General features: G+C 37.8%; 1 protein-coding gene across 1 annotated transcript in view; it reads right to left on the reverse strand.

The window, feature by feature from the left end:
* RALA (RAS like proto-oncogene A) overlaps positions 1 to 25,385 on the reverse strand; it is a 79,318-nt gene that overhangs the window by 13,869 nt on the left and 40,064 nt on the right. The window contains exons 2-3 of the mRNA XM_063114338.1: positions 2,675 to 2,826; positions 264 to 472 (exon numbers count right to left, since the gene is read on the reverse strand). Of these exons, the coding sequence (XP_062970408.1) occupies positions 264 to 472; positions 2,675 to 2,788 (323 nt within the window). The 5' untranslated portion in view covers positions 2,789 to 2,826. The remainder of the gene's footprint in view (positions 1 to 263; positions 473 to 2,674; positions 2,827 to 25,385) is intronic.

Consider the following 25,385-nt stretch of genomic DNA (forward strand, 5'->3'; position numbering starts at 1 on the left):
ATGTATAAAGAGACTTTAGGTACTTGAGGCTGTCACAAACACGAACTCTAGTACAGCTGGCACTGGTTTAGCTATTAGATCACGCAATACTCAACATCTGTGTGTACACGCACAGTGGAGGGAGTCAAACTGATATCAAAAAGGGAATAAACACAATTAGAGACAGTGTAAAGGACTAACAAGTGAGAACCTCTAGCTGCCCCCTTGCTTCTGGGGAAGAAACTTGTGCATTTTGTCACGAGCAACATTACCCTCGGACATACCTGAAGTCAGCTGTCGCTGCAAAGGATTCCATTTCTGTAATAGAGAAGACACAGAGGAACCCCTCCCCACTTCGGAAGTAGTTGTCTCTAATTGCAGCGTAGTCCTCCTGTCCAGCTGTATCTAAGATATCGATCTGCACTTCCTCCCCATCCAGCACTACCTTCTTCCGATAGCTGTCTGCTTTCGTAGGCTCATAGTCCTCCACAAACTAGAAAAGATGAAAAACACACCCATTTTTTAATTATTATTTTTACTTTCCAAAGCTTATTTTGAAATGATTATAGATTCACACGAAGCTGCCAAAATAGTACAAAGAGCTTCCATGTATTCTTTACTCAGTTTATCCAGTGGTAAAAACTACATTAATTTTAATTTTCATTTTAGACAATTCGTCAGTGTCCTCATTTGCACAGAGAGTGATTGAACCTCTAGGCTGTTTACAGCTTGGAAATTGTGCTTTTCTTCCTTAAGACACTAAACCTGCAAAAATGATTACAAATATATTTTATCAAATTTACAAGAACCTCTTTCTATTTGACTTAAAATATAAATTTTCATGGTAGATTGTGGAAATAACTTAAAAGTCAGTATTTGGGTAAGCACTAAAATCTTTAAATTGTTAAATCTTTTCTTTCTCCAAAATGAAACAAGTCAATAAAGTGATTTATATTACTCTGTAGGTCAAATCTTGAACTTTGAGATTTCTCCCCAAACTTCTGTTTTTTTAAATAATATAATTAAACAACTTTACATTCCTACTCCTATCATCAACCTTATAAATCTCACTTTGACATACCTGGATAAACTTTTTGATATGGTTGTTAGTATGTGTATGTATACACACACACTTTGTGGGTTTTTTATTAGTTCCTATAAATATTTTCATTATCTGGTATCTTCGTATTTATTTGCTTATTGTCTATATCCCATTACTAGAATTTAACCCCTCAGAGCAGGGACCTTGAGTGCGCTGCTCATCACTGTATCTCCAAAGCCTACAGTAGTGCCTGGTCCATGACAGACACTCAATAAATAATTATTTTCTAAAAAGACACAGTGTATTTGTAACTGTAAAAGTTACACAACATTCTATCATATTGTGAATATTCTTACTTTTGGCTTGCTTACTGTCAAGAAGGGGAATGATTTAAGAATTAGCTTGAGAAAAGACTAGCTATTAAATGAATAATATGGAAAACAGAATCGAACAAATAAATTAGTAATTTCATTTAAAGTACCATTTCCATCGCTTCTCTCCCTAAACTCTTTGTTATAGTCACCAACAAGCAGGACAACTGATGGACTCAAGGGTTTTGTGTGTGTGTGAAAGAAATGCTGATGCTCAGGTAATAGAAAAAGACATGGGGTGGTAAAAATCTGCAGGATTTTTTTTTTTTTTTTAGTCAGAAGACCAGGTTTAACGCTTGGTTACTCATTAGAGATCACTTCTTGGGCAAGTTGTATAACCTTGCCGAGGGGTCTGTTTCTCATCTGTAAAATGGGGATACCATCACCTACTATGCAGGATTGTTATGAAGATTAAAGAAGAAGGAGTACTGTAACCATAAAACCTGGCTTCTATTGGGAGGAAGAAGAATTGAGGGTAAATGCTTAAATTGGATTACCAACTCTTAGATCATTAATACTTGATAACAGTCCTTCAGGGAAAGCATATATTACTGTATGTAGGCTGAGACCTTAATTCAGGGATGACAAAGTCTCATACAAATATGTGCACACACATCTGCAACATGTCTGTTAATTGTAGATTTCAGTGACACAGCCTTTACCTATTTAACAGTGAGTGTCGTGCCGTGCCAAATACACTATCAATAACTGACTTTTTCATTGAGGTTATTAAAGGACAGTTTATGTATGTTAACCTCAACTCTCAATTAGGTACTATATCCACCAGATCTATTAATTCAAGGTGGGAATCTCCATTTAAACACTAAAAATAAAAAAGTGAAAGTCAGATTACTCAAAAAATAGGTATTGTTTTCAGTTGTGTTTTTATTTTATTTTTTAATTTTTTATAAAAAAGATGACCGGTAAGGGGACCTTAACCCTTGACTTGTCAGCACCAAGCTCACCCAAGTGAGCTAACCAGCTATCCCTATATAGGGATCCGAACCTGTGGCCTTGGTGTTATCAGCACCACGCTCTCCCGATTGAGCCATGGGCCAGCCCTGCAGTTGTGTTTTTAAAGCATGAGGTTTTTAAGGACCTTTTGTTCTCAACTTGTAAAATCAAGTCATGTGCAGATGTTGGCTCTGATTAAAAATGGAAAAAAATATATAAGCAGTTTTCAAGAATTCAAGAAATTCATCCAAAATAGCACCAAAACTAAGCTAGAAAAATATTCTCTGAAAGCCCAAATTTTGACAGTCACTGTGCCATTAGCACTTACCTCGTCATACATGAACTGCAGAGTCAGGGCAGACTTGCCAACACCGCCACTGCCCACCATGATGACTTTGTGTAAGGCCAAGGAATTCTGACCCTTGGGCTTATTCGCAGCCATCTTGTGTCGTAGAGTTTCACCAAAGGATTAAGAGGAATCTAAGATAAATGAAATGATAAGTAACGCTCAGTACATTCTTCTGCAGAATTCCAGTGTAGGAAAGAGATATGGTGCCCTTAAGGTTCAAGATACTAGTTTTTGTTCTGTGGTGATCTTAAACAGATGGCAAATGAAGTCTGCTCACTTAGTGGAATAAAACAAGCAGACGACTCAAGGGCATTCCTCTTAGAACAGTTCATTTTTGGTAATGAGCTGAGACTGAAAGTGAAAATCTCCCAGTGCAACCACATGCTGACAAGAATGGGGTAGAAGCTGCACTGGAATATATTCACACAGATTATAAAAACAGGCTAAAGGATTACTTTGTTTTGATATTAATTCATATTGGCACTAAAGAGATGTTCCTTCTAAGAAACAACTGACCAAAAAAAAAAAAAAGCCAATGTCTTTACTACACCAGGCCTTACATCAAGGACTTCATTAAAAGGCTTACTTACTGACCTTTTATAAAAGAAGAAACCTTATCCCAACACCTTGGTGGCAGAATTACAAACAGAATCCGACAATGTATACTCCAACCACTTTATTACCAGAACATCTGTGTTTCTTGGGATGAATGGCCAATCTAACTTAAATACTTGGGTCTAGTAGGTACCTTCACTTTCCTCAGAACACACATTTGTTTAATACATTTTTGTGCTCAGTGTGAAGAAGGCCAGGTTCCTACAGAAACTGCAGTAATGACATGCACTAATGACACCCTGCTATTGCTGGCCATGCTACCAGGCCTTAGAAAAAAATGCTCTGAGGTCTTAACAAACACTGAATGTATGTGGAGGCCCAAGCAAGGAGACTTTCTGTTATGAGGGGATCAAGAGGGTGCATGCGCCCTTCCTCCTAAGTATCTTCCACTTGTTTTGGTCACAGACACAGCCTTCCTAAGGTACAGCTCCCAGAACCATGTTCCAGCCTGCTTACCGCCCTATCTTGTGCCCACCTCTCCCAGCTTGGCTGCATCAGACCCTGCTGTTCTTCAAATGTTCTTCCCTGCCTCCTGGCGACTACCATACAGTTCCTTGTTTGGCATATTCTGTTCTATCTGGCTAACTCCTCTCTGTTTTGGGGTCTTAGCCTTACCTGAAACTCTCAACCTAAATTAGGTTCTCCCCTGCCCTGTGCTCTCATATAGCATCTGATACTTTTCCTTCATAATACTTCTCACAATTTGAAATTGTCCGAATGTGTACTTGTTTAATATGGATCTTCTTCTCAGTATACCAAAGCAACTCGAGTGCAGGGGCCACGTCTGTTTGGTTTACTTATGCTGAAGATAACTAATACGGCTTGGCAAAATTAGCTGTTCAGTACACATGTGTTGAGTGAATGAATATATGTTTGCAACCTGACTTATTTTGGGACATGCTTACTGTTCTGGTGTAAAGTAACTACTCCTACTAGAGATTCAATCACTAGGAGGGAAGGGACAGTCTGCCATGGGTCTGTGCCTCACATACTGGCTATACAGTGTCCCCAAGAGCTGGGCACTGCTTCAGGTCCCACCAAGAAATCATGTCCATTACGTCTATTTGCCCAATACAGAAAAGTATTTAGGAAAAAAACACCCACAATTATACTATCCATTTAACAACATGAACAAGTTCACATACTTCCTTCGGGACTGCTTTCAATCTATATTTAGCATACAGATCATATTACACATGCAATTTTTGATTAAACATCATAGCAGAAGCAGCTTGGATTGTGAAGAGCATGGCAAAAAATTTACATGGATAGGCTAAGAGTTCAATTTAACTCAACAAACAGGGATTGAGCCCCTCTATTATTTGGGTTCTGAGAACATGATCATTAGATTCTGAGTGCTTATCACTGCTCAAAAATAATGAAAAGTACAGTGAGCTTCAGGTAACTAAAAGTCCAAAAGATACTAAGTCTAAGCTGGTTTATGGAGCATGCTGCTGCTGGTGTTCCTAAACAAATCAGGAAATGACTTCTTTCTTACTATTATCCTTACTTGCTAACAGCTGAACCCATTTCACACCTTCCGAACTAAGTTTTATTTTTATTTTTAATTAATTTATTTTTTTTGGTGGCTGGCCAGTGAGGGAATCTGAACTCTTGACCTTATAACACTGCACTCTAACCAACTGAGCTAACTGGCCAGCCCTTTTTAAATTTTTAAAATTGTAAGTACCATATGAGCTCAGGGTTGATACCATATCATTTAATACTCTAATAGTTATGTGTGTGTTTTTTAAAACAAAACATTTAGTGGTTACACCAACCGGGTTAAAACACTTTTCCTTCCAGAACAATTTAAAATATAGTCTGTGACTCCCAAATAGAAAAGGCAGAGATTCCCAAAGACATTTTTCTAAAATGCAAACATTCCCTAATAACTACAAGCTGTACATTCCAGATTTTTAAGAGAAAAAAAGAAATCTGTACATTCCAGATTTTCCAAGAAAAAAAGCTCCCATCAAAGAAACACTACCCCTCTCTCCCACGTTAAAAAAATCTGACACACCACAACTTAGCTCCCAACCTATTTGCGTGTTGTGTTGAATGGTTTAACAAGTCCCTACCTACTTGGAACTTAAGACAAATACATACATAAATAAGAAAACTCCGTTAGTGTTAAGCACAATGAAGAAAAGGGGGCAATGGGATAAAGGGTGGTGGTGGTGGGGGCTACTTTGCCAGATGGTCATGGATGACTCCTCTGAAGAGGTGACATTTGAGCCGAGACTGGAATGTTATGAAGGAACCAGCCAGCTCTGAGGGGAGAGCATTCCAGACACAAGGAACAAGTGCAAAGACCCTAAGATGGGAGAGGGTTGGCATGTTCTAGAAACCAGAAAAAGTCCAGAGAGGATGAAGCTTAAGTGAGTGATGGGACGTGAGGCTGAGAGGGAGGCAGAGGCCAAATCACAAGAAGCCTCGAAGGCCATGGAAAGGTATTTGGATTTTATTGTAATTGCAACGGGAAGTCCCTGAAGAGTTTTAAGTAGGACGGTGATATAATTTCTTTTTTGTTTTAAAAAAGGTTATCTGTTGGTGTGTGGGAAACAGATGGGAGAACTGCAAGAGCTGGAAGTACAGGAGGCTATCCCAGTAGTCCACACAGGAGCAGACACAGGCTTGGGTCTACAGAGGCAACAGCAGAAGTGATAACGACACAAGTTCTGGTATATCTACTAATACCATCTATACCAGAGACAACAAGAAACATTTACTGACCACTCCCTAAGTTCTAAGCACTTTGTACATACCAACTTGGTCAAGAACTACACTTTATATATTAACAAGCCTATGAGGTATGTACTATTTTAACTTCATTTAACATGAGGAATCTGGGTCACAGTAGTTGACTTGCTCAAGGCTGAGCCAGGATTCAAACTGAGGCAGTCTAGCTCACCTAATGACTATGCAATTTGGGATATATTTTGAAGAAACAGTTGACAGGATTTGCTAGTTGAATAGATGGGGGAAAACGAGTAACTTCTAAGTTTTTATCCTGATTATCTGAATGTGTGGTAGTACCACTACCTAAGATTGGGAAAAACTAGGAAAGAACAGGTTTAGGAAAGAAACCCCAAGCTTTGCTTGCATATCAGACATCCAATTGGAGTTGCAGAACAGGAAATTGGATGTTCTAGTCTAGAGTTCAGGGGTGAGGGTAAAGATGGAGACAAAAATTTGAATGTCAGTTTACAGATGGTATTTAAAGTCAGAAGACTAAATGAGCTCTCTTAGGGATAACATGGAGATGGACATGAGAAGGTAGCAGGAGAAAGAGCCCTGAGACAATTCAACAGGCTGGGTCAGTAGGAAGAAAACCCAGTGATTGTTCAGTTATCAAAGTTGGTTAACTCAAATCCTTCTGAGAGACTGAGATGAGATAGGATGAGATAAGAGACACACAGAGAATCGATTACTAGATTTGGCAAGATGAAGGATGCTGGTGACCTTGAGAAGAGTCAGTTCATCAATGAGGTAAGAATGGGGTAGGCAGAGAAGGAACAGAAGGTACAGAAATGGGTTTTTACTCTGAATATGAATGGAGAAATGGGATCATAGCTGGAAAGTGTTAGGGATGACCTTTTTTGATTGCTTTTTAAATATCATTACTGGATGTTTATATGGTGGTCATCCAAAACAGGCAGAAATTAATGATGCAGAAGAGAGGGTGACTCTACGAGCCAAGTTCTCAAGCAGACCAGAAGGGTTGGGACCCAGAGCACAATAGGAGCAGGGATGTCTCCTTTGCAATGGGAGGGGAGGCAAAGCAAAGAGCAGGGGTACTGGTGCAGGCTGCCTGTGGATTTGGTAATTTCTTATTTAGCTGCATTTATACTTCTTCAATTAAATATGATCATAGGGCCAGCCCGTGGCTCACCTGGGCGAGTGTGGTGCTGACAACACTAAGGCCACGGGTTCAGATCCCTATACAGGGATGGCCGGTTAGCTCACTTGGGAGAGCGTGGTGCTGACAACACTAAGTGAAGGGTAAGATCCCCAGTCATCTTCATAAAAAAATAAATAAATAAAAATAAATAAATAATAAATATGATCACACAGGTCATTTAGTGAGGAAGTTGGAATTCAAAAGTAAGCTTGTCTAGATATATCAGTGGAACAGAATACACAGAAACAGATTCATCAAATACATACTGTAGGGTAGTATATAATAAAGGTGGTATTTCAAATGGGGAGGGAGAAGCATGGAGAACAATTCAATAAACGGTGGAGAAAGAACAAGAGAGCCCTCTAGAAAGAAATAAAGTTGGACCTACTCTCACGCCAATGTAAAGTCTAAATGGTTCAAAGATTTAAAAGATAAAATGAAATCACAAAGCACAGGGAAACAAACAACCCGCCCACAAAGGCACAGGGGAGAAAAAAGCACACAAAAGAACTGTTTTATGAGTGGGGAAGGTCTAAAGTATTACATAAAACCAAAGTCCTAAAGTAAGTTTGGTAAATTTTATTAACTCAAAAAAAAAAATTTCTATATATATGACAAAATCTTCTATAAGCAAATTAAAAAGATAAAGATAAAACTGGAGAAAACAATTGCAACTTATCTCACAGATAAGAGATAATTAATTTCCCTATGGAAAAAGAGTTAAGTATAAATAAGATAAACTACTATAGGAAATTGGGTAAAAAATCTGAACAGTCACAGAAATGGCTCTAACTATGTTCCATCTTACTGATAAGAGAAATACAAATAAAACTATATTAGGGCACCATTGTTTTACCCATCAGATTGATAACAATATGTTTGCAAGGGTCAGCAAACTATAGCTCCCTAAGCCTGCTTTTGTACAGCCTACAAGTTAAGAATGGTTTTTATGTTTTAAAGGGTTGTAAACAAAACAAAACAAAACCAAGAAGAATATGCAACAGATAATGTTTGTGGCTTACAAGTCTGGTTTACTTCACTTAACACAATGACCTCCAAATCCATCCATGTTGCCACAAACAATAGCATTTCATTCTTTTCTACGGCTGAATAGTATTCCATTGTGCATATAAACCACATTTTCTTATCCATTCATCTGTTGTTGGACACTTAGGTTGATGCCATATCTTGGCTACTGTAAATTGTGCTGCAATAAACACGGGAGTGCAGATATCTTTTTGATATACTGACTTCATTTCCTTTGGGTACATATCCAGTAGTGGGATTGCTGGATCATATTTTTAATTTTATGAGAAACCTCCACACTGTTTTCCATAATGGCTGCACTAGTTTACACTCCCACCAACAATGTGCAAGTGTCTCTTTCTCCACATCCTTGCCAACACCTGTCTTCTTTTGCATTTCTGAGAATAGCAATTCTAACTGGAGAGAGGTGGTATCTTGTTGTTTTGTTTTGCATTTCCCTGATGATTAGTGATGTTGAGCATTTTTTCATACACCTGTTGGCCATTTGTATGTCTTCTTTTGAGAAGTGTCTATCAAGATCCTTTGCTCACTTCTCCACCGTGTTTTTTTTTTTTTTTTTGCTGTTGAGTTGCTTAAGTTCCTTATATATTCTTGATATTAAACAGAATATTGTCAGATGTATAGTTTGTAAATATTTTCTCCTATTCTGTAGGTTGTCTCTTCACTCTGTTAAGTTTCCTTTGATGTGCAAAAGCTTTTCAGTTTGATGTAATTCTACTTGTCTATTTTAGCTTGTGCTTTTGAAGTCTTATTTTAAAAATCTTTGTCTAGCCCCATGTTGTGGATCATTTCTCCTATATTTTCTCCTTACAGTTTCAGTTTCAGGCTTTATTCATTTTGAGTTGATTTTCATATACAGTTAGAGATAGGGGTATAGTCTCATTCTTCTGCATGTATGATATCATTTTCCCAGCATCATTTACTGGACAGACTGTCTTTTCCCCAATATGTATTCCTGGCAACTTTGTCAAAGATCAATTGGCTGTAGGTGTATGAATTTATTTCTGGGCTCTCTATTCTGTTCCACTGGTCTATGTATCTCTTTTTATGCCAGTACCATGTAGTTCTGGTTACTACAACTTTGCAGTACCATTTAAAGTCAGGTAGTATGATGCCTCCAGCTTTGTTCATTTTCCTCAGGATTGGTTTGGCTGTTTGGAGTCTTTTTTTTTAGTTCCATTTTAGGATTTAAAAAAAAATTTCGGTGACGAATGTCATTGTTATTGATAGGGATTGCATTATATCTGTAGGTCACTTTGGGTAGAATAGCCATTTTTAATAATATCAATTCTTCCAATCCATGCACATGGGATATCTTTCCATTTATTTATGTCCTCTTTAACCCCTTTCTTCAAAGTTTTATAGTTTTTATTGTAGAGGTCTTTCACCTCCTTGGTTAAGTTTATCCCTAGGCATCTTATTTTTTCTTTGTAGTTATTGTAAAAGAAATTGTTCTCTTGATTTCTTTTTCAGATAGTTTGCTACTAGTATATAGAAACATTACTGACTTTTGTATGTTGATTTTGTATCCTGCAACTTTACTAAATTCGTTTATCACTTCTAGCAGTTTTTTGGTGGAGTCTTTAGGGTTTTCTTTACATAAGATCATGACATCTGCAAACAGGGACAGTTTGACTTTCTCCTTTCCAATTTGGATGTCTTTTCTTTCTTTCTCTTGTCTAACTGCTCTGGCTAGGACTTCTAGTACTATGTTAAATAGAAGTGGTGAAAGTGGGCATTGTCATCTTGTTCCTGATCTAAGAGGGAAAGTTTTCAGCTTTTTTCCATTCAGTATGATGTTAGCTGTGGATTTTCATATATGGCCTTTATTGCACAGAGGTACGTACCTTCAGTATATCATGAAGGAATGTTGAATTCCGTCAAATGCTTTTTCTGCATCAATTGAAACGATTACATGGTTTTTGTCTTTCTTTCTGTTAATGTGGTGTATCACATTTATTGCTTTCCATGTGTTTAACAATTCTTGCATCCCTTGGATAAATCCCACTTGATCATAGTGAACATTCTTTTCAATGTGCTGTTGGTTTCAGTTTGCTAGCATCTTGTCGAGAATTTCTGCATCTATGTTCATCATGGGACTGGCCTGTAATTTTCTTTTTTTGTTGTGTCCTTGTCTGGTTGTGGAATCAGAATAATGCTGGCCTCATAAAATAAGTTGGGAAGTATTCTTTCCTCCTTGATTTTTTGAAATAATCTTAACAGAACTAGTATTACTTCTTCTTTAAATGTATGGTTGAATTTAGCAATGAAACTGTCAGGTCCTGGGCTTTTCTTTAATGGAAGACTTTACTGATTCAAGTTTCTCACTTGTTATTAGTCTGTTCAGATTTTTTATTTCTTCATAATTTAATTTTGGCAGATTGTACTTGTCCAGGAATTTATCAATTTCTTCTACGTTATTGAATTTGTTGGCATATAATCGTTCACAATAGTCTCTGATAATCCTTTGTATTTCTGTGGCATCAGTTGCAATGTCTCCTTTTTCATTACTGATTTTATTTATTTAAGTCTTCTCTCTTTTTTTCTTAGTGTAGCTAAAGGTTTGTTAATTTTGCTTATGTTTTCAAAAAACTAACTCTTCGTTTCACCAGTCTTTTCTTTTTTTAAGTTTTAAGTCATTTATTTCTGCTTTGAGCTTTACTATTCTCTCCTTGTTCCTTCAGGTGCATTGTTAGGTTTATTAGATATCTTTCTTCTTTTTTGATGTAGGCATATATTGCTATAAACTTTCCTCTTAGAATTGCTTTTGCCGTATGCTGTAGGTTTTGGTATAATGTATTTCCATTCTTGATTTGTCTCAAGGAATTTTTAAATTTCCCATTAACACACTTGTATACAAGCATGTTGTTTAACTTCTATGTATCTGTAAAGTTTCCAAAGTTTTTCTTGTTGTTGTTTTCTAGTTTTATACCACTGTGGGCAGAAAAGATACTTGATATGGCCTCTATCTTTTAAAATTTGTGTTGACTTGTTTTGTGGCCTTACACATGACCTATCCTGAAGAATGCTCCATGTGCAGTTGAGAAGAATGTGTATTCTGAAGCTGCTGGATGGAATGTTCTGTAAATGTCTGAAAGGTCCATTTGGTCCATGGTGCAGTTTAAGTCAGATGTTTCTTTGTTTATTTTCTGTCTTGATCAGTCCATTGTTGAAAGCAGGGTGGTAAAGTCCCCTACTATTACTGAATTGCAACCTAACTCTCCCCTTAGGTCTAATGATATTCACTTTATATATCTGATTGCTCCAGTGTTGGGTGCATATACATTAACAATTATTATATCCTTTTGTTGGACTGATCCCTTCATCATTATATAATAACCTTCTTTGTTTCTTCTTACAAGTTTTGATTTAAATTCATTTACATTCAACATTTTTACAGATATGTGAGAACTTGTTCGTGTGTGTGTGTGTGTGTGTGTGTGTGTGTGTGTGTGTGTGTGTGTGTGTGTGTGTGTGTGTGTGTGGCTGGTGGGTACAGGGATCCAAACCCATGACCTTAATGTTATAAGGCTGTACTCTAACCAACTGAGCTAACTTGCCAGGCTCCTGTCATTTTCTTGATTGTTTTCTGGTTGTTTTGTACATACTTAGTTCCTTTATTTTTTCTCTTATTATTTACTTCTTTGGATTGGTGGTTTCCTGTGGTGCTAAGCTTTGTTTCCTTTCTCTTTCTCATTTGTTTGTCTGCTACAAATTCCTTTCTAGTGGTTACCTTGGGGATAATGTAGTTATAATCAACTCTTTTAAGTTGATGGCAACTTAACTTTAGTTGCACGAAAATAGTCTAGATCTCCACCCTCCCTTTTATTTATGTTGCCTTAATTTACATTTGTACCTACTGTATGTTTCTCAGCCACTAATTGTAGTTGTTGTTTTTTTCACCATTTTGACTTTAAAGTTTAATATTAGAGGAATGAAGGATTTACATAGTGCCATTACCTGACAGGGATCTTCTGAGTTTTAATTATGAATTTATCTCTGCAGGTGATTTTTATACTTTTTCATGTTTCGATGATAGCAATTATTGTCTTTTCATTTCCAGTTGCAGCACTCCCTTAAGCATTTCTTGTAAGGCTGGTTTAGTGGTGATGAATTCCCTCAGCTTTTGTTTATCTGGGAAGGTCTTTAATTCTCCCTCATTTCTGAAGGATAGCTCTGCTGAATAAAGTATTCTCAGCTGACAGCTTTTTTCTTTCAGCACTTTCACTATATCATCCCACTCTCTCCTGGGGTGCAAGGCTTCTGCTGAGAAATCTGCTGATAGTCTAATGGGGATTCCCTTATGTGTAACTTTCTGCTTTTCTCTTTCAGATTTTAGAATTCTCTCTTTGTCTTTGCCTTTGACAGTTTGATTATGATGTGCCTTGGAAAGGTTCTTTTTGGGTTCAGTCTGAATGGGAACCTTTGAGCTTCCTGAATCTGGATGTCCATATCTTTTCCAATACTTGGGAATTACTTCATTAAACAGGGTTTGTGTGCCTTCCTCCATCTCTTCTCCCTCTAGAACACCTATTATTTTAACATTTGTTCACTTAATGGTGTCCCATAAGTCTCATAGGCTTTCTTCATTCTTTTTCATTCTTATCACTTTTTTCCTTCTGACTGGGCTATTTCAAATGATCTGTCTTCAAATTCAGAAATTCTCTCTTTTGCTTCATGCAGTCTGTTGTTGGAGCTCTCAACTGTAGTTTCAATTTTGTTCACTAAATTTCTCAGCTCCAAGATTTCTGTTTGGTTCTTTTTTATGGTATCTATCTGCTAAATTTCCCATTCAGATCATAAATTGTTTTCTACATTTCATTGAATTGTCTGTGTTCTCTTGTATCTCCTCAAGTTTTCTTAAGATCATTATTTGAAATTCCTTTACAAGCATTTTTTAACCGTCCTCTTTGGCATCTGTTACTGGAGACTTATTGTGTTCCTTTGGGGATGTCATGTTTCCTTGCTTTTTCATGTTTCTTGTTTCCCTCATTGGTATCTGTGCATCTAACGATGTAATTGCTTTTCCCAATTTTATGGAGTAGATTATGTAGAAATGACTTTTTCCTGTATGTGGGTCCTAGGGTGTCTGTTGTGATATGTTGCATTGGCTTTGGTTTTGGGTGCACTTAGTAGCATAATCTCTGCAGTTTCTTTGGATGTAATCCTCTTCAGTGATGTCTGCAAATGCCTCAGTGGCCTAGACTGTGGGAGTCTAGTAGCCTAGACTGGCTCTGTTTTGCTGGGTTAGAGACTCTGTGCTGGTTGTTGGGCCAGATATGTGTGAGCACAGAGTGCCAACTAGCTCTTTGGTGGTCTCTCTGGGGCACAGAGCTGCTGCCCAACTGGCCATAAGGCCAGGTGTGGGCATGCAACTCTGAGGTTGTCTCTCTCAGGGTGCGGCACACTGCCTGACCAGCATTTGGGCTTGATTCAGGTGTGTCTGGGTGCAAGGTGGAGGGGTCAAGTGGCTCCGCAAAGGACTGTCAGAGGAGTGGATGCCACTTCCTGGCCAGAGGCTGGTGTGCACAGGCACAGCAGGGCCAGGTGCCTCTATGGAGGCCTGCTAGAAGAGGTGAAGCTACCACCCAATCTGCTGTCAAGCAAGGAGCAGGCATGCACAGGTGCAATAGGGTCTGGCAGCTCTGTGGAGGGCTGCCAGATCAGCTGTTGAGCCTAGAGCAGGCCTGCAAGGTTTCAGCAGGGCCCAGCAGCTCTGTGGAGGGCCACCAGGTGGAGGCAATGCCACTGCCCAGTCCACTCTCAGGCAAGGGACAGGCATGCACTGGTGCAGCAGCTCTATGGAGGGCCACTGGATCAGCTGCTGAGCCTAGAGCAAGCCAGCTAGGGTGCAGCCAGGCCAGGCAGCTCTGCAGAGGCCTGCTGTGGAGGAGCAAAGCTGCTGCCCGATCACAGTCACGGAGCAGGTGTACACTAGTGCAGCAGGTTCCAGCAGCTCCAATACTTGGGAATTATTTCATTAAATAGATTTCTGTGCCTTTCTCCATCTCCAAGACCACCAGATCAATTGTTGTGCCTAGAGCAAGCCTGCAAGGATGCAGTCAGGCCCAGAAGCCTATAGAGGACTGCCATGGACAGGCAAAGCTGCTGCCCAATTGTCATTGGTCAGGGAGCAGGTGTACACCAGTAGAATAGGTTCCAGCAGCTCTATGGAAGGCCATGTGGGGAGGCAGAGCTACCACTGAACTGGCTTTCAAGCCAGGACAGGTACCCATGGGCTCAGAGGGCCATGCAGGGCAGTTGCACACAGGGTGGTAGACTGCCACTCAGCAGGTTAGCCTGTTCTTTGTGGAGGGGGGAGGATGGGGATGGCATATGGGTTCAGATGCTGGGGTCTTTTCTTTCTGTCTGGCCTAGGCTTTAGGTAGCTGGGGTCATGGTCCTGCCAGCATCCATGTGAATGTGGTAGAATGAAGGTAGGGTCTCAGGATGGAGGGAGTCAGTTTCCACTGGCCCCCAAGGCAGGACGCACTCCAGCAGTGGGTTCATTGTCATGAACGCGCTGTGCCATAGTTGCTTAGGTTGGGAAGCTGGGGGTTGCTCTCTGGGCTTCTACTATGAGGTCATGGAGCTGGGTATGGGGCCTGAGAGGACAGGGGGCCTCTGCTGTGGCAGAGATTGCTGGTATTTGTGGTGGCAGTGGAAACAGCTCAGGTTTTTTCCAGCTTAACTTCTCTCTGCCTGATTCCAAGCTGGTCCCTGCGGGGAGACATCTAGGCAGAGGCAGGATGCCTTGCTCTGTTTTCTATGGTGCTATCCCCGTCTTCTGTGCTCCACAAGGATTCTGTCACTCCCCGGGTGCTCTTCAGTGTTTTACTTTAATTGTTTCAGTCAAAATATAGCTGTTTATTTGTTATTTTGGTTTCTTTCTGGGGAGCGGGGACGCAAGCACCAGGCACATCTAGTTGGCTATCTTGCTCTACCCTCTCTAGTTTTACACAGTACGTTTAATAGCTAGAGGAGAGGCTTTTAAATGTTCTTGCCACAAAGAAATGATACATGCATGAGGTGATGGATACGCTACTACCCTAACTGGATTAGTATATAACATATATGTATCAAAACAACAAATTGTACGTCATAAATATGTACAATTACAATGTGTCAATTAAGATAAATAAAAATAAAAAAATACAGCATATAGTACAAATGAACAATTTTAGAAGAGTTAAAAATGATGTTGAATACACCTAAGTATTCATTTAAGAGTAACAAACATTCAGGCATATTTTTAGAAGACCTCTTTTTATATGCAGCATATATTCAGCCCCCAGTCTGTGCAAAACTGTTACCAGTCGAACAAAGATAAAGCCCTCACCACAATTAAAACAAAAAATTTCTAGAACGTGTGAAGAAGTGATGGCTAAGCTGAGACTTTAAAGACAAAGCATTAGCAAACCAAATAAACCTGGGGGAGACAGTGAGAGGTGAAACTATAAAAAGTAAAAGAGCCAGAAACAGAACTTTATAAGCCAGACTTTTAGATTTAATCCTTAGAGCAATGGAGAACCACTGGTTTTTAAATGAGAGACTATGACTAGAAGGCAGGGAGAACAGGTGGATGTCTACGGGGTGAAGATGACTGGAGTTTGGAATAGGGAGCAGGGATGGATGGATTCAAGAGATATTAAAGAAAAAAGAGTCAATTATGGGATAGATTAGATGTGAGGGGTGAAGTGATGTGAAAATTCAATTCAAAATATGTAACCAACTTTCTGACTTGAGTGGACATGGGTACGGAAGAGTAAAGAAATAGACAGCTTTTGGTGGCAGGGTAGGGGTGGGAGTGGAGAAAAGAGTTGGTGGAAGGAAAGTGTGGAAAAAAATATTGATCTTTTTAAAGACTTAGTATAAGCAGTTTTTTTTATCCCAGCCCAGCCCAGCCCTGGTGGTCTTGCCACCATACTATGACTCTGAATGTTTTCAGCAATGCTGAGAAATAGGTAACAGGATGGAATCTGAATGGTGTGAGAGTAAAAGACTAATAAACTGCTATTTACAGCTCTTTTAACTTTTGCTTTTAAACCTCTAACTATGCTTTCAAGATAAAATTATGTAGTTGAGGAAAGCATTAATAATTATTGTAAAGAATCGATGTTGTGCTTCCACATTCTGACGATAACTCTAAAAGGACACCTAACCTTTTAAACTTTGAACTATGTGAATGTATTACATATTTAAAAAACAAATACATAAAACATTTTACCTCACTGAATGTAACAGCTACAAAACTGAGTAAAGAAATAATTAATATTCAAAGCCTGAATGCTTAATATATTCAATTTTTAAAATATAACTTATGTGATTTATACCTGCTTTAGGTTCTGTGTATGAATTATAAATTAAGCATATATATATTTAACTGTTAGTTTGAGTTTCTCTTATTGATATATTTATGAACTTGATATTGTCTATGAAAGCTCTGCTAATTTAAAAAATGCAATCAGGAAAAATAACTGAATCAACCATGCCTGAATGATCCAACTTGAAAATGAGCAGGGCACTTGATTAACTGAATAAGACTTACATCAAACCACATATTAGAAGAAATATTGACAAAGAGCTTTCTAGTAAACAGTCGTTAACAAATGAAATATTTTAGAAGAAGAATCTAAGTATAGTCTCTGGTTTACATGAAGATATCTGTAAAAACTCACTTTTTAATCCATGTTTCATTAGTAAGTTAGCTCTCCCTTTGCATAGTGGCTTCTCTGATCTTCTGTTTTGCTTTGGGATTTCCTTTTTGTTTCTATTTCCAATGCCCATTATTCTGCACCAACATATATTTGTTGTGCTAGGCACTAGGAGGGATGGGGGGGGGTAGATACGTAGAAATATAATTAAGAATCCTGGACTCCAAGGATCTTAGAATCAAGTACAGAGATGGAGGGAAGGGGGGAAGGTGTATTAAATTTTAGTACACAATTTTCCCTTCTATATCCCTCCCCACTTAAGTCACACTTGCTTTTCTATGTTGTCTTGTTGACTTCATAACTTTTAATAGTTATGTAATATATCATCCTGTAGATGTAGAGAAGTTTACTTACCAAACCCCGTAATATAAGGAAGGCATTAAAGCTGTTTCAAATTCTTCAATATTATAAGGGATGATCATTTATTTCTACATTTAAAATGCTTTCCATGAGGTAGATTCTAAGAAATGGAAAATGAATGAATGGATTATTTAAGGTTTATAACACATATTGTCCAACTGCTTTTGAAAAGTGCTGTACCCTAGCATGTACAATTGTTCACAATATTCCTACTAGCAATGGGTACTTTTTAAAAAAAATCTGCTAATTATATACTGTGAAAAAGATCTCATTGCTATTTCAAACTACATCTTTGATTATTTAAAGAGGGTAAACATTTTTTTCTATGTATTTATATATTTTGTGAATTGCTAATTCAGACCCTTTACTCATCTGGCAATAATATCTCTTATCACATTTTGTATAACTTCATGTCACCACTGGCTAGGCTTTCTTTTCTCTTGCTCTCCCAGTCCACTGTAGCAGGTTTCCTCTGTTGTTGGGTAGATCTGCTTCCCACAACAGATCAGGAAGACTCTAGGTTCATGTGGCATTTTAATGGACATGTTTCACTTTAGGGTTCACGGACAAGGGAACAGGTTAACAGGTTGAATCTTTCTACAAATATCAAAACAAGGAGAGTTTAACCTGGATTGCTTTCATTAGAACTCCTAGTCCTCCCAGGCTGAGAGTTCAAAAAGGAATTTTTTGGAAGGTGGTTTCCAAACTTAGCATAGGAACCAATGTTGCTGTGAACTTTGTGTGAGCTGGGTGTGTGGGTAGGATATCCAGTTAGCGTTTCACGTACACTTCTTTAGTTAATACCATGTCCGCTCATCTCTTCTACATGTGCCTAAAGTCTCTTCAGGACGCTATGGGGAAGAACAAATTCCACTGCAGTCCTCTTTCTCTCATGGGTAAGCTGGGCTAGGCTTCCTGCACCCTGCTTCATCCATCAATGCCATCTGTTTTCTGTCTTCTAGAACCCAGAAAGTCTCTGCTTTGCTGATGGTCACTCCATCTGTTCCCATTCTCAATGTTGTTCTGGATTTACAAATTTCTGCCAATAAGTTCTTTTTCCTGTCAATTTACAGGGAGTCGGGGATAAGAGGACATAGATATGAATTTAGTCTGTTGGATTCCACTATAAATTTGAGCTAAAATTCTGATTTGGAATCACCAAATATTTCAAATTTAGAAACTATGAAAAATCTCAAAGACATGAATTAAAGTTAGCCTGGATTTTTAGGAATATTATTATTCATACCAACCTGAAGATAAGTAAGTTTCCTGACATGGATGGCCAAAGAATCATAAATAATGACAAAAGTTTCAGATTGGTCAAAATCTGGCAAAAAAAGGTATGGGAATGAGGCACAAACGGGAGAGAAGAGAAAAAGGAGAGTTGGCAGTCTTCATTGCTACAGTGAAGGTTTGAAATAATTTTTTTTCCTCTAAAAATGTTTTCTTTACAGCATTGGGACAGGTTGGCTAAAACTCAGAATTTACAAGAGGACATATTGATCAGTTAAAGCCTTGAAAATTAAGTTCTGAAATTATCTTTACAAATGAGAAATTTAAAGCTAAACTCTAAGTCTACAGGGACAAAGATTCCCTTTGTGCCAACTAATATTTACAGCTCTTTTACAGACCACCTGTGAATTCCCATTTTGTGGAACTGTGGTCAAACAGCCCATGCTTTTAAAGGAATAACAATGAGCAGTTTAAAAAGGAGAGCAGGCAGGCAGGAAGGTGATACAAACTAGTAACCTTTGAAATTCTGACTTCTTACACATGGCACCACACACTCACCCAGTCAGGTTAACCTCTTAGTCTGTACTATAAAATGCTTACTGTATAAGTAAAGCATTGCAAATGTTGCTTTTTAAATTAAAAAAATTCTCTGACAATAAATATAACAAATATATGACCTGAAATTATGTTTAATAACAACTGAGTATTGTCAATTAAATTCTCCATCACAAATCCCTTTACCCCAGGCCCACTGCCTCGGGCCATCTTAAATGCTGCTGAATATGCCTACCTAATCCCACCAGGAGTGTTGATCACCCCTTATATGCACAGGCCCAGGTGGGACTTGGGCTCCTCCTGCCCTCAACATTATAAAAGTGATACATGCTCATCATGTCTAACTATACTGTGTGCTTATCACACACTTTTCAACTACTTAATTATCTCATAAAACCCTCAAAATAACTTCTTATTGATTATCCACATTTTTTAGGTGAGAAAATTGAGACAGAGAGAGCTTAAAAAACGTGCCCAAGGACACACTATTGATGTGATGTAAATTTTTTCCTGATAACTTAAAAAATCTCGATCCTAAGTGTTTACCGTCTAAACTTTACTACCACTGTGGAAAAACTGGCAGGAATGACCTCACACAAGGTTTGGAGCCTAGACAGTTTTAGAGGCAATTTCTTTTAAACATAAAAAGGTAATTCTCATGGATAGCACAAAAAAAAAACTACCCAAATCATTTTATAAAGTCAGTGGTACCAAAAAAATTATATTACAATCTCACTTATAATGAACATAGACATCCCCGGTCTCCCCTGTGGGAATGAGGGGGTGCCACAGGCCTTACTCCCACCCCTCCTCCTTCCTCCTTCTTCCAGCACATTTCCTTCCCTTTTCCCCTCTCCCCCTCCCTCCCAACTGCTCCACAACAACTTCATAGAATGTAAAATAATAATAATAATAAAAAGGAAAGTAGACATTTCATTAAATGTCAACACCTGGATTTTATCTCTCAGTAAAAGAATAATCCATTACAATTCAGTGAGTCTTACTCCAGAAATGCAATAATAGCTTAATATTAAGAATGCTATAAAAAATATAATCACATGAATAGGACCAATGAGAAAACCCATATAATCAATGCAAGAAAAAAGAAAAAGGCATTAGATAAAATTCAATATCCTTCCTGATAATAATTCTTCTGAGTTAAACACCAGAGGCTGCCCCTTCCTTGTAAGTGCATGCACACATGTACGTATTTCTAATGAAATACTTCAGAAATTTCAGAGTCACTTTTATACAGAAACCACTCTGTATTTTAAAAAAGTATATATGCCACCAAAGCAAGCACACCTCATTTTTAAGGAATGCAAATTAGAGAAAACGTGATAGTGAGAGGTAAAAAAAAAAAGCTCATAATGCTCTTTTCGGGGTTTTAAACTCTTTTCTGCAGTTACCAATGAACTAAGAGGAAAATTTTGTTCATAAGTTTGGGCTTATCTAGAGCCCACTTACCCAGAGATTCCAAAACACTGATTAATAATAAGAGCATAACACACAAATTACCATTGGTGAAGGGAGACACCTGCTATTCAAAGAAACTCCCTCCACTTTCTCTTGGCTACATTAAGATTATGAATCATGTAGCTGCATTGTGAGACATTGAGGGCAGTAAATAATGAACTATAGCCTGCTCACTACTGTTAATTCCCTTTTTCATGAAAAGGCAAAAGTGTATATGAAAAATGCAAAATCCTAACTTTAAAGTTATATGAAAGATAATGTAAAGTTACAAACTAGGAAAAAAAACCTCAAACATTCCCTGAAAATCATAAAAGCATCTTGTAGAACCTAGATTTTTTCCCCTAAGATTGAGTACTGATAAATCTAAATTTGAGATTTGAACATAAAGTTTAAAATGACAGTAATTTATGATGGAGTCATTACACTAAAGTTTCAGTTCACCACCAGACAACTGACTACACCAAAAGTATACAGGTCTGCACAAAAGAATCGCTACATTAAAAGAAAAATAGCCTGAAGGGAAGATTCTCTCATGGGTGTTTTTAACTAAGAGTATAAATCAGAATCATCTGGGGACCTTTTTTAAAAATGCATTTACCCAGTATCCATCCATGAAGATCCTGATTCACTGGTCTAGGATGGGGACAGTATATAAATAGTTTGTAAAAACCTGCCTAGATAATTCTAATTCACATCTCTGGTTAAGAAACATCACTGTGTACATCTATAAAGTTAAAACCATATGAAACTGCCAACATGACTTTTTTTTTTACATACAAAAACAGCAATTTCATATGGTTCATCTAACAGAAAGTGGCCAGGGAATAAAAACAGCTTATAGTTACTGAACACACTACTTTGTACTATGTGCTTTCCTAAGTTTTTTATATTTATTGTTGAAAGTTGACATTAGGCAAGGAGTAGGCAAAAATATACCTAGACTTTGTGTGGGGAGGTAAGATGGACAGAGAGGTAGGTGAGAAAGAAGAGGAGCAGAGTCACGGATGCCATAGTCTAAGTCTTCGGTATGTTTGGGATGCAGATGGACCCAGGTGGTAGTAGAAGAGATCAGACAACATTAATTTAAGAGAAGCTACACATTTAGTGTTTGTCTGTGTGGTCAAGGAAGGGACTACCCTCTTCCTTTCCTTGATGTTTCTAACACATCTAACAGCAGGAATATGGACGAGAATTCACGTCCTATTACTCTAAGTTGCGGCGGGGGAGGACTGCCTTCTCTTTAAGGGGCTTATTGGATATAGTCATGACTCATCAGGAATGGCCCAGTATCACATAGGCTGGGCAGCAGGTCCATGCACAAGTAAACCTCCACTCTTCTAAAATTTTATCACTAAAAGCCATTCAGACATTTAAAATTCAAATATTAAACGTGTGCACCTAAATTCAAACTAGTGGCAGAAGCAAGGCTGTACATTTCATTATCATTTAAGGCTTACAGGCTTCAACTAATACAGAGGACAATTTCATGATCAGAGAGATAATATTTGGAAGTCCCCAAAGAAAGCAGGATTTTCCTGGGAACATACCCTAACACAATATCCTTCAGTATACTAATCTCTTTCTTCCAATTTTACAATGTAATATGGTTTTAACAAGTTGCTTTCATTTTTACCTAGAAATTTCACTGCAAGATTTTTTTTAAAGTGAAGTAAAAATATAATGACACTGAAGAACCACAGAAGGAAGCCTTCAAATAATCCAACCCCTTAATTTCTCATATGAGGAAATAAAGGTTTGAGATGTGTTGTCACTTGCAAAAGTTCCTCAGAGGATTGTGGTGGAGTTAAAACTGGAAGTGACCCAGGATGGTATGATCTAGGAGATTCCGTGTATCTATGCCACTTTAGTCAGACAGATGTGATATCACTGTGTACTTGCAAATGACTGACATTTGCAAGTACATTCCTTGCCCTTAGTCTTTCACTCTATCCCAAAATCCAGAGTTCAGCTCAAGGGATGGGCTGAGCATGTTCGTTTTACTCAGTAACTGGTACCCACTTATATGCTTCTACATTCACCAATCTGTCATACTAGAGGACTAAGTTTAATTGAGCATGAGTTTAACTAACTTCCTGCAGGACTGGCCACAATGTGATCTAGTAGTTTCATGTTATGCTCAGTGTTCAAAAATATGGTCTTGGTTGCATAGGACTCTCTTCAACAACAAAGCATTCTGGTTGCCAGATAATTGGCTGTAGCTCATAAATGACTTTTCTTTCTGGGTTTCTGCTGCTGTCATGAACCTGTAGTGGATTCAAAGAGAAACATATTTAATCCCAAATTAGTGAGCCTTGACTCTAAAGGTTTAAAAAGAAAAAGTAAAATATTAATCTCTTACATGCTATTTTCTAAAATTCCAAATTGAGAAATAGCAAGCATGAATAGACAAGGCCGGTATTTAATTACACTAGACTAAATTCTTAGGCCTAAATAGAGCTGCCACTCTCATAAACCCAAGAAACACTCAGAAGCAAGTAATTCTGAATTTTGAATCGCTAGTTACATTGCAGTCGACAGGATGCAACTATAATGTACAAAGCATGGGGATAAATTTAAGATAACAGAATTGGGATTTTGACCCTGCCACTCCAAAAAACAAAACAAACAAACAAAAAAACCCCTCTATTTTAACTAAAATGCAAAAGAGACTGATTTTAAAAACAAACAAAACAAACAAAAAACCCTTCCTCCTATCTAAAACACCAAAGCGACTGATACTTATATTAATACTGACTGCCTTTTTATGTAAGCTCAACTTATCACAATAAAAAGTGAAATTGGTTTGACACAGCCTGCTTAAAATTCTTCAAAGACTGTATTGCCCATAGGTTAAAATCTAAATTCCTTAATGTCCCCACTCATTTCCTTTTTCATTCCTCTCCCCTTAAATCTTTACAGGGTACTTCAAAACTTTCATGGAAAAACAGAATTAAAAGATAACATGAATCTTTCCATGAACTCATTGAAGTGGCCTCTTATGCTTTGATTCTGATATATTTTGCAATTTCTAGTAATGAAATACTTGTGGACAATTTGCGGAAGTCTGGGTTAAATGATAACAAGGAAAGTGGATTTGTAGAAACAACAGCACTAAGGAAGGTTATCAGACCTTGAAGGGACTGGTATGACATGACTTGAATAAAGAAACAGAGTTATACTTGAAGTAAGTTTGCAATAATCACAGTATTTTCCAACTGCTATGTTTTGATCTATACACCATTTTAAATAAAAACAATAAATCGGAGTTGCAGTATGAAGAAAAGATTAAGGAATGGGAAAAGAAAAACCTTGGTATATCAGTAAAAATTTATCTAACTACTATGTTATCCTATATAAATTCTAGAATTTTATTTGGAACAGCCTTACTGAGGCACAACATATAACAAACCGTACATACTAAAAAGTCTGTCCCATTGTAATCCCTCCCTTCTCCTACCTCCCCCCCCATACATTGATCAGCTTTCTGGTTATTTAGCATTTTCTAGAGTTTCATATAAATGGAATTATGCAATATGTACTGTTTTATCTTGCTTCTTTTGCTGAGCATAATTTTAGATTTATGCCTGTTAGTTGTATCAGTAACTCCTTTTATTGCTGAGTAGCATTCCATGGTCTGGATGTACAATTTGTTTATCCATTCACCTGATGGACATTTGGGTTGTTCACAGTTTTCATCTTGACCAAGGTGCAAGAGGCAATGCAGTGAAGAAAGAACAGTCTTTTCAACAATGATGCTGGAACAACCTAGATACTCATACACACAAAAATGGACTTAGACCCATATCTTATGCCATATACAAAAATTAACTCGAAATGGGCCTTCCTAAATGTAAAACCTAAAACCACAAAACTTCTAGAAGAAAGCATAGGGTTAGGCATGTGACCTTGTTAGGCAATGATTTCTTAGATAAAACACCAAAAGCAAAATCCATAAAAGATCAAATTGACAGTTTTTAGAATTTAAAACTAAAATTAATGAGAAAAAGACAAAAAGAGTTTGGCTCACTAGCAGGATCTTTCTGATTACTTATTGCTGCCAAAAATGGAATAAACTGTCCATAAGCTCCCATCAAAGAATTCAAGCAGAGAAAGAAAAGCACTTGGGGACTGAGCTGATTAAATTTAAATTCCTTCTTATTCTATAAATACACATTTCAGCTATTTCTAAGATGACCAATTTAATGCATACTTGGTACCATATTATTCAATGGTGAAAAAAAGTTGTATGTTCTTGGTCCATATAACTCAATTGAGATGTTTTCAGTTAAAACATTTTTGCCTCATAGAATTACGTGGATGTGTACATAAAGGTAAAGAAAGTTTTTAAAACAGAACCTCTCTTGTGTAGCATTCCCTGCCTTCCCACTGCTCTCCAGGTCTGAGTGGCTAATTCCTTGGAGGTTCCACAGCATTGTGAACATAACTTCCATCAGTGCTTCTCACTGCATTAATTACCGGGAGCTTTTCTACAGCAGAGTGCTGTATCTTTTTTGGTTCTGTAATACCAGCATCTAGCACAGTATCTGCTAATAACTATCACATAATATACTTCTGAAAAAGAAATTCAACTTCTAGAAAGTGAACTTGGACAGTACTGGTAAAATTCTGAGACTCCCTCTCACCCCAGGAGGAACGGGCACCCTACTTAAGAATTCCTGATTGAAGGGACAGGCAAGAAAGGGAGAGCCAGCAAAGCAGACGAGTCAAGACTGCTCCCACATCTAATAATGCCATATTGTGTTCCCTGGAATTACAATGTGCTATG

The sequence above is a fragment of the Cynocephalus volans genome, chromosome 11 (assembly GCF_027409185.1).
Source record: "Cynocephalus volans isolate mCynVol1 chromosome 11, mCynVol1.pri, whole genome shotgun sequence".
Taxonomy (NCBI): domain Eukaryota; kingdom Metazoa; phylum Chordata; class Mammalia; order Dermoptera; family Cynocephalidae; genus Cynocephalus; species Cynocephalus volans.